Raw genomic sequence first — 10,900 nt, 5'->3', positions numbered from 1 at the left:
ACTTGGATAAAAAGACAAAAATAATGTGAAATTAATATTTTCTCAAAAGATTATAACTTTTCAAAACAAAACAAACAAACAAACAAAAAAAGCCCAAAACATTAAAAATCGGTATAAAGTATTTTCAAATCGTTTAAAATAAGCCATAATAGAGACCCAAAGAATGCCCAAAATGCTCATTACCTAATATGCATATAGCAAATAACGACCACGTAGATGCGGTTAGTAAAAAAAATGACGCGGATGTAGCTGCAAATATCTAAAAATAATATCCACATTTTACGGATACGATTGCGTATATTGCAAATAATCAATCACACTCGCACCTGCATTCACATGTACACCCCCAAATAGAGAGGAAGGGGGGCAATGCAAAATGCAAATTGGCGCGCCAATTTTTTTGGCAGTTGATCGCAAGACTTCAAAATATATATATATATATATATATATATGAAATTGATCCAAATTATTTGATCTTGCCGTAAATAAATGTTTGAGATTTCAAATAATTCAATATGGTATGTCTATGTAATAAATAAGTCATTCCATTCAAAATTTAGTCATTTTTTTGGTACAGTATTATGAAAATACAACTTATACTCTAAGAAAAAAAAAATAAAGAGAACAAAAAAATGTTTGGGCACCGCTAGGGTGGCCGACCACCCCATGGATATAGAGTGGTTTAGCCACCCCTTCATAGAGCCTCTAGGCACATCGCCAAGTGGCCCTTACAACAATTCATAGTGAAAGGAGGCATATTATCATTGTGTGCCACTATTTATGATAAGCCTATTACTCAAACTATAATTTGCATCCTTGTCTCCCATGACACTGCATGTGTGCATCTCGTCCCTGAGTTTCATGTCAGGTGCGATGGGTGATTTCGAGAATTAGGGTTAGGGCTTTTTAGGCAAAAGGTTGGGACTATCCCTCCTAGTTGCTCGTTGTGTTTGTTTCTGATAAGCGCTGAATGTTGCACATTCAAGCCCCTTAACTTGCATATGTTAATTCCTTAGCATTGTTATTTGTTTGATTTTATGTTGTTTTAATATTTTCAGGTTTTAAATAAAGATGCAATCAATTCCATTAATTTTGGGCTTAAAGCACACTTTGAGAAGACCTAGAAGATATGTTTAAACTTAACCACTCATAATAGAATACCTATATGATGTGGTTAAGTTTAATCAAATCAAGTGAATGATTAAATCGGAATTTCTCCACTAAGAGTCAAAATCGGATTGGATTCAAATTTGGATTCTGCATATGTCTCAGTGTTTGAATCATAACATTTGCGTCAGATATCGGATTGCAATGAAATTGATGGCGTTGGAAAGCTAATAAAATATTTAACAAATATGTCAGAAATAGCTTTTCTCTAATTCGAAAGTTTACTATGTTAAAATCGCCCCGTAATAAAAGACCGTAATTCTGGCCGAATTTGGAATCATTTTCCTACTTGGATTGAAGTTTCAATCTCCTACTTGGACAATAAGACTCAAGAGCGATTTTTCTGGAATTCCAAGGGCTTCTAAGACTTGTGTGCTCCCTATAAATAGATCCCTAAGTTTCAAGAGAAGGTGTGCTTGGTGCTTGGGCTTGTGCTTAGATTTAGACAGAAAATTCTTCTTGGAGGCCTGACAAGTTGAAGAGGAGAAGAACATGGCAGGAGGTCATCCCAACACTACGATGAGTGGTTAAATTCCTAATAGGGTGTTGATGTAGCCCTTTTCCAAGTAACAATGGTTTAATTGTATTTTAGTTTGAGATTTTCTTTATGCATGATGGTGGTATAACTGTGAGAATTAATTTTAATGTTTATATTCAATCATTGTGAATTTCTTATCTTGTCTTAGAAAGTCTTTTATATTGATTGAACTCAATCCTTCATATTTTCTGTGATTATGTGAATGATTGTTATACAACGGTTTTAATTGATATATGATCAAGAGAATTAGATAGACCATGCCTAGGGAAGACAGATTGTACTACGCCCTAGTTTAGTGTAATTTAGGTAGACAGTTCGTGCCAACCGAAAATGGGTTATACTATTCCATTGATTGTGTGTATATCCTATTAAAGACGTAGCTAGTCCATGCCTAGAAAAGACGGGTCGTACCGCATCTTAGTGGTTAAGTGGACGGTCTGTGCCAACCGAAGATGGATTATACTTATTCTTTAGAGGTAATTTCTTGACTACTCAAGTGAGACGAGCCCTATATCATGCATAGTATGAATTTCCCTTGTTAATTTATGATTGACCATTGTTATGCTGTGAGTGGTAAAATCAATCCCCTATTCTTTATCTCATCCCTACTATCTTTACTTTTATGTATTTCTTTTTATAAAACAAAAACCAAATCAAACATCTTTTTAATTAAGTTATATTTAATCTCGAAAAACTTGATAGTAATACCCCTGCAGTCCTTGAGGTTCGACACTCTCTCTATAGCCTTATCCTACAAGGATTCATTCTGTTGCGAGTGGTTATTTATTATTGATATATTTTGGTAAACAAAAGACCACATCAGTTTCTTCTGTACAGTGTGAGTGGAACGAGATGAATTAGTACGTACGAGGTTTTATATGAGTTGCTCGATGATTCGGCTCACCTTCTCATCCCCTGCTAGGTAATTGTAAGGGTAGTCGGCCACCCCAACAATACCCAAACCATTTTTTTTTCTTTTTTTATAATGTTTTCTTTAATGGGTGAATTTGTACTTTCATAAAATGATATTGTTGGAAAAAATTACCGAAATTTGTTCGAAATGACTTATTTGTTACATCGGCATATTGCATAAAGTTATTTGTTCATTTTGAAACGCCATAGATTTATTTGTCACATGATCAAACTACAATGACCATTTTAACAAATTTTCTTATTTTTTCTCCCTCTTGACATCCGAGTTGCAATCATCATATCAAACTTTTAAAAGTGATAATTGACTCCCTCGAACTACTTAAAACTTTCAAGCCCCCATGGCGCACGCGTTATCATTTTCTGTTAGTTTGGATAGAAAATAAGTCACATGACTCACACGTAACTTAAATTATCCATTACACCCTATCATATATGAAAATATAATTATGCCCCTAATTATTCTATGTTCGTCCCTTTTAGAGGTTCTCTTGTATACTTTCTGTGTATAAGGGTTGCGCCCCTTTGTGCTTATTTTTGTAAATTGCAATTACTTATAAAAAAATATATATAATTATGCCCCTTAGAAAAATAAAATAAAATAAAACAAAACGTTTAGAAAAAGCCTTTTATGGCCATGGAGACCCACGACCAAGCTAGTTGTGGGTCTTTGGCTATAGAGGTTGTAACGTCCTAACTTACTAACAAGTTGCAAGTTGTTGGTTTATTTTAATTGGCTACATTCTGATTGACAAAAAAGCTTCTATATCAGGGACTTTTATAACAAGGACACCGTATTTTTAGAGTCTTCTAGAAGAATATTGCATAATATATATTCCTTTATAGAAATGACTGATCATGACAAGTATCTGTACATAATATCTCTTAAGAAGGCAAGTTAATGTTGAAGGAAATATTATGGAGTCTTTACAGCTCAAAAAGTTGATTTTCCCTACAGCCTGTCAGGACGCCCAAATATCAGAGTTTGAATGCCCAGCTCAAAATCTCAGAGTCCTATGAAGGTCCGAACAGCGCAGCAAACACAAGTTGCAAGAAGACCTAGACGGCCTAGCAGACGTGAGCCACAGAGAGCACATGTCTGCATGAAGGTCCGAACGCAAATGCGATGACTGCGAACAGTGGAAGTACTTTGTGCAACTGTCCGTACACTAGGGTTGCAGGTCCGGACACGCTTCAGTTTTTGCCTGAAGTTTTAGTTGCAGATCCAAACGTCAGAGGCCAGGTTCGGACGTCGCCTATGAAATCCAAGTTTGAGTAGAAATAGGATTTGTAATGCGTATACAAAGAGGCTTATAGGTTGTGTATCTTTAAGAAGTCCTTAGCTGAATTCTCATTATGTTAAGATATGGTGTTTAGGCAAAAATTGTTAGATGTGCTCAAGGGCGGAGAGAGGGGGGGTTGAGAGAGGTCAAATGCCCCCCCCCCCCCCCCCCCCCCCCACCTCCTAAAAAAAAAAAAACCATGCCCTGGTCCTTTGGAATGCCCCCCCTAGGATTTCATCAATGGGCAAACTTGCCCACCACTTGCCGTGAGATTTTTTTTTTTCCCCCATAACTGAGATAACTCAACTCTGTATCTCTTTACAGAAATGGTGGAACTGCGGCAGGGACAAAGGTTGAAGACAATGACAAGCTGAGCAACTTTTTTAAATTTTCTCAAAAACGAACTGTTTAATTGTTTGAAGGCTAAAAAAGTCAAGAGTCATGATAAGCCTGCAAAGTACTTAAGAGTTGAGACTACGCGTCTACACCTACTTTCGTATGACATCAGTTTCTTTTCATTTTTTAAAAAAATAAAAAAGATCACACCTACAAGACTACAACTGTAAAACAATACAATAAAAAGTCTACAACTCTAGCTACAGCTACAACTAACTTGTCACAGTAAAAAGTCTCATTTTTTTTTTTAAAAAAAAAAATCACTAATCAGTGCGTGTGGTAGTGTGAGTCGGTGGGAGTATTTGTGAGTTGTGTGACCGTGTGCGCAGCATCTGGCTTTAGAACTCAGAAGAGATCAACAAAATTTGGACGGTTCAGATTTTTTTATTTCTTATTTTTTAAAAAATAACGGATAAGATTGCTTGGAACAAAAAAAACTCTATTGTTATTTAGAGTTGTACAACCGTCAGCCATGTGTGGTGTTATTTTCTGTGCTGGGTTAAACTTCAAGCAAGTCTTATTTTCTGTGTTTTCACTTTTTCTATACCTTTCTCATTCAAAATTCAACCATTCAAAGTAATTTATAAACAAAATCCAACATTTCAGTTTCAGGTATGTAATAACTTTCATATTTTAAGTTTTTATTTTTTAATTGTTATTTTCAATTTATTTATTTATTTTTATATATAGATTGCTTTTTTTATAATTGTTTTTATTTTTAATGGTTTAGGAATATATATAATTTTTGTTTCATATATTAATTGTATAAAATATATAATTGCATTTGTTTGAAATTATGGAGAACAATGATTCAATTGAACTACAATCAAATTCTAAACGAGCTGGTATTGAAGCAGATTTAGAAAATCTGACAGCCGATCCTTGCTTAAGGAAAAAAATTTATGGTTACCATCCTAGTGATAGAGACAAAATTCGAAGAGCATATTTACAAAAAAAAAAAACCTTGTCAACCATTTGTGTATAATTTTCCATAAACACAATTTGGAAAAACATGGCGTCGTTTTAATCCAGCATGGTTTAAAGAATATTCTGTCTGGTTGGAATACAACATTTTAAAAGATGATGTGTATTGCTTATTTTGTTATCTCTTCAGACCGGACACTGGAAATCAAGCAGGATGAGACTCATTTGTTACTAAAGGGTTTAAAAATTGGAAAAAGAAAGATAAGTTACAGAGTCGTGTGGTGGCTCACAATAGTGCACATAATCAAGCTCGATGAAAATGTGAAGCTTTGTTAAATCATAAACAAAGCATCATAACATTTTTTGACAAGCAATCAGATCAGCAAAAAATGGACTATAGAACTTGTTTGAATGCATCAATTGATTGTATTCGCTTTTTACAACAACAAGGATTAGCATTCTGTGGCCATAATGAATCTAAAAGCACAAGTAATCAGGGAAATTTTTGTGAATTGTTGCAATTTCTTGCAAAACATAGTGAAGAAATTAACAAAGTAGTCTTGGAAAATGCTCCTAAAAATCATCAAATGACTGCACCGGACATTCAAAAAGATATAGCAAATACTGCAACAAGTGAAACTCTAGATGCTATTCTTAAAGATCTTGCAGACTCGTAATTTGCAATCCTAGTTGATGAATCTCGTGATATATCTGTTAAAGAACAATTGACAATTATTTTGCGATATGTAGATAAGCGGGGCAATGTGATTGAACATTTTTTAGTCATTACACATGTTAGCAATACCACAACTGCAGTATTGAAGAGGACAATTGAGTCAATACTTAACAAGCATCATTTAAATATTAGCAGATTGCGAGGGCAAGGATACGATGGAGCTAGCAAAATGCGATGTGAGTTGAATGGACTTAAAACACTTATTTTGAATGAAAACTCATCTACCTATTATGGTCATAGCTTTGCACACCAGCTTCAACTGACTTTAGTTGTTGTTGCTAAAAATCACATCCAAATTGCAACTTTTTTTTAGCTTGGTTAATAGTGTTTCTAATGTTGTTGGAGCATCATGCAAACGTCGTGACACACTTCGTGAAAAACAAATTGCTGAAGTTGTGGAAGCACTACAAAATAATGAAATTCCTACTGGTCATGGCTTGAATCAAGAAATGAATATAAAGAGACTTGGAGATACACGTTGGAGTTCTCATTATGGTGCAATTATTAATCTTATTCACATGTTTTCTTCTATCATCGAGGCTGTTGAAGATATTGTGGAAGATGGTTTATATTCTGAACAGAGAGCAGAAGCAAATATATTGATTCGATTGCTACAGACTTTTGAATTTGCTTTCAATTTACATTTAATGAAAAGTGTTTTGGGGATTACAAATGAGTTATCTTAAGCATTACAATGAAAAGATCAAAATATTCTGAATGCAATGAAGTTGGTTGAAGTTTCAAAACAGCGTTTACAGGCTAGGAGAAGAAGGGCAGAACTCTTTATTTGAAGAAGTTTCTGTGTTTTGTGCCAAAAAAAATATTGTTGTGCCCAATATGGATGATATGTATCAACCTCGATCACGGAGAAAAGCTCAAAGCATGACAAATTTGCATCATTACCGTGTGGAGCTTTATTATACTGTTATAGACATGCAACTCCTTGAACTTAACAGTTGCTTTATTAAGGCGAATTCTGAATTTTTACTTTGTGTTGCGTGCTTGAGTCCAGATGACTTGTTTGATGCTTTTAATAAGGATAATACACTTCGTCTTGCTCAGTTTTATCCAAATGATTTTTTAGCAGTTCAACTTATGACCTTAGACAACTAACTTGAAACATATATCATTGACATGCATTCTAATGAAGAATTTGCAACACTTAGAGGGATTGGACAACTTGCTGAGAAGATGGTGAAGATGAAAAAAGATATCACCTAATCATTGGTTTATTCATTGGTGACATTGTCATTGATTCTGCCAATTGTGACAGCAACTGTTGAAAGAACATTTTCAGCAATGAATATTGTTAAAAATCGTTTACGTAATAGAATGAGATATCAGTGGATGAATGATTGTTTGGTCACGTACATTGAGAATGATATATTCAAGACTATTAGCAATGAAAAAATCATGCAGCGATTTCAATGAATGAAGACTCGTCGAGGACAACTCAATTAAATTGTAAGTTACATTTATATGTTTTAAAAATTAGTTTAATTTTGATCAATTAATTATTTATTGCGTTAGTTAAAATTTTTAATTAATTTTTGTTCAACTTTTTTTTTTTATTCATTGAAAAAAAAAATTATTGACCCCCCTCACCCAAAATCCTGGCTCCGCCACTAGATATGCTAACTCTCTTCGAGTTTTATTTTATTGTTTTGTTTTATCATTTGAAGTCTAACTTAGAGAGGAGCTCCAAGTTAAAGGAATATATTGAATAACTCTTCAGACATGAGGTCTAGTTGAGATGCGTTCACGTATAGGTACGTGTCAGAGTTAAATGTACGACTACTGCATTGAGTTATGTGAATAAGACTATCTTGTAACTAACTTTTTTTTTCTGAATAGTGGATTGCCTGGGTTTGGCTATCCCGTAATGGTTTTTCTCTTTGGTACAAACAGTTTCCACTTCGTAACCAAAATATATGTGTTTTTTACTTTTACGCTTTATATTTTGGTTGTATGTTTTACGGTTGATTATTTAGGAGTCTTTATTTTTCACAAGTAAAAAATATATTGATTATTCACGTGACACTACTACATGATATAACATCAAAATTATGGCAGTGAAAAATAATTATGAATAAACTTATTTTCTTTCTTTTGACACCACAAAGTTATTTCAAATTAAATATATCAAAGCTTCTAGATAAAATTCAACTTTATATAAATATTAACATTGTTTTACAAACATTAATATACATATTTAATAATTTTTATCAAAAGGTGTCACATGAGACACATAAAAAAATATAATAAACTAACTAATATAAGTCAGCCCTTCTCAAAATACCAAGGCTTCTAGTCAGCCTTAAGCCCAAAACCCAATAAATGTACGGGTCCTCATCCTCATCTTCTTTTGCAGCATCTGTACAATTATCACAATTTTGTAGGGGGATGTGTATTTTGTAGCTCAACAAGTTTAAGCCCTCTAGTTAAAATATATCTAATTAGTGTTTTTAATAACTGCTAGTTCAAAAGTATTCAAAACAAAGTTTATCACCAAAATGTTATAGCTATTAATATAACCACTTATATTAAATAAAGCCTGATATTTTCATTTACATTATCTTTAATTCAGACATATTACTCCATGTGACCTCATCACATAATATGGAGTATCAAAACAATTCATAACATGATAATGAAAACAATAGTTTTATAGATTACATATCCAATCTCATGCTTTACATATTACATACATTAACATGTTTGTTGAGAGAAAAGTTGTATATTGAATCACACATAATGCTAACATAATCTAACATCCCCTCTCAAACTCAAGGTGGAGTGCGAAAGACCATCTTGAGGTTGGACACAAGATTGCGGAATCGCCCTGGAGGATGAGACTTTGTGAAGAGGTCCGCGAATTGATCATGAGACATAATAGAATGAAGTTGTAGAGAGCCTTGAAGGAGATGATGACAGACAAAGTGACAATCAATCTCAATATGTTTGGTCCGTTCATGATAAACATCATTATAGGCAATCTGAATAGCACTTATGTTGTCATAGTAGATAGGAGTAGCTGAGGAGAAAGAGACACCTATATCTTGTAGAAGCCATCGCAACCAAAGGAGCTCCGAGGAGGTGTCAGCTAAAGTACGATATTCTGCATCGGTGTTAGAGAGAGCAGCAACAAACTGTTTCTTACTGTGCCAAGAAATAAGAGAGGTGCCAAGTAGGAAACAATAACCAGTGGTGGAGCGACGGTCTGTAGGATCACCTGCCCAATCCGCATCAGTATAAGCATGTAATTGAAGAGGGGACTGAGAGGAGAAGTGGAGCCATTGAAATAATGTCCCCTTGAGATAACGAAGGATGAGAAGAATGGCAGAAAAGTGAGTAGAGCAGGGAGCAGCTATAAACTGACTCACCTGATGGACAACATATGAGATATCAGGCCTAGTAACAGTAAGATAGACAAGGCTGCCAACCAAATATCGATAGAGAGTGAAATCACGAAGAGGCTCGGCATCATGTAGATTAAGACGAACATTGAGCTCAGTCGGCATGTCGATGGTCTTACAGTTTGTGAGATTGGCCTGTGAAAGCATATCAGAGATATAATTGGCATGTGTCAAATAGTAACCATCAGAAGAAGAAGAAATCTCAAGACCAAGAAAATAGCTGAGAGTGCCAAGATCCTTCATGTCAAAATGTTAACTGAGAAACTACTTGAGCACCAGAATACCAATTGAATCATTGCTAGTGATAATAATGTCATCAACATACAAATGATGCCTGGATCTATGTGACGAATAACAAGGCAGAGTCATAGGAGCTGATAGAATAGCCAAGACTAGAGACAATGTCACTAAATTTAGTAAACCATGCTCAAGGAGCTTGCTTTAGGCCATAAAGAGCCCGACAGAGGCGACAGACCTTGTTCGGAGGAGAAGAAAGGCCAGGAGGTGGCTTCATATAGACTTCCTCACTGAGATTGCCATTAAGGAAGACATTTTTTACATCCATTTGAGAAAGTGACCAATGTCAAGAGGCTGCAACTGCCAATAAAGCACGCACAGAAGATAGGCGAGCAATAGGAGCAAAAGTCTCATCATAATCCACACCATATTCTTGAGTAAAACCTCTGGCCACAAGTCGAACCTTGCATCTGTCAACAGTAGCATCAGAACAAGTCTTAATTTTGTAGACCTACTTACACCTAACAATAGACTTCCCTGGAGTCAAGTTAACCATATCCCATGTATGATTCTTGTGTAAAGCATCAAGTTCCTCTTTCATTGCGTCCTGCCAAAGAGGGTTAGTGGAAGCCTCACGATAAGAGTGAGGTTCATGTAAAGCAGCTAAGGCATGAAGGCAATGAAAGTCCTAGAGATTGGATAGAAGAGACTTTACCTGAGTGGATTGGCAAAGTTCAGGTGGGGAAGTATGAGCAGGAGCTTCGAATTGAACAAAATCTGGGGACTCGAGTCGAGCGGCGTCATGAGCATCTAATGATTACGGCTCAAGGGAGAAAGACTCTGAAAAAATATCACCAATGGTAGAAAGAGAGAGAGGCGTCTCTAGAAGTGTGGTAAAGGGAGGGAAAGAAGGCATGCAAAATTCCTTACTTCGTGAAATAACTTATGCTCCTAGAAGACCACATGACGGGAGATGCAAAGGCGGTGTGACACATGATCATAACACCGATAACCCTTTTGTTCCATCCCATACCCAAGAAAGCAACATAACTGAGAACAAGGCTCGAGTTTGGTGCGTTCATGAGGTTGGAGTAAAACAGAACAGGCAGAACCAAATACACGAAGTTGATGGTAAGTGGGAGAAGAGCCAAACAACCGCTTGTGAGGGGTGCAATTTGCAAGAACAGGTGTAGGGAACCTGTTGATAGTGTAGACAACTGTGAGAGTAGCTTCACACAAAAAATGAGTAGGAACAAAAAAGGAAAGGAGAAGA

The 10,900-nt window shown here is 35.4% G+C and overlaps 1 protein-coding gene across 1 annotated transcript; it reads right to left on the bottom strand.

Annotated features, from left to right (window-relative positions):
• Window positions 1-8,760: 8,760 nt before the first annotated feature.
• On the bottom strand, window positions 8,761-9,955 carry LOC133856756 (uncharacterized mitochondrial protein AtMg00810-like). The gene is made up of 2 exons (XM_062291804.1): window positions 9,866-9,955; window positions 8,761-9,627 (listed from the first exon to the last, which is right to left on the bottom strand). Exons 1-2 carry the CDS (start codon window positions 9,953-9,955, stop codon window positions 8,761-8,763), a joined length of 957 nt encoding a protein of 318 aa, XP_062147788.1.
• Window positions 9,956-10,900: the final 945 nt, after the last annotated feature.

Source organism: Alnus glutinosa, chromosome 14 (assembly GCF_958979055.1).
Source record: "Alnus glutinosa chromosome 14, dhAlnGlut1.1, whole genome shotgun sequence".
NCBI classification, from domain to species: Eukaryota; Viridiplantae; Streptophyta; class Magnoliopsida; order Fagales; family Betulaceae; genus Alnus; species Alnus glutinosa.
Note: the sequence above shows the minus strand (reverse complement) of the source record. Positions and strands in the feature narration are given on the sequence as shown.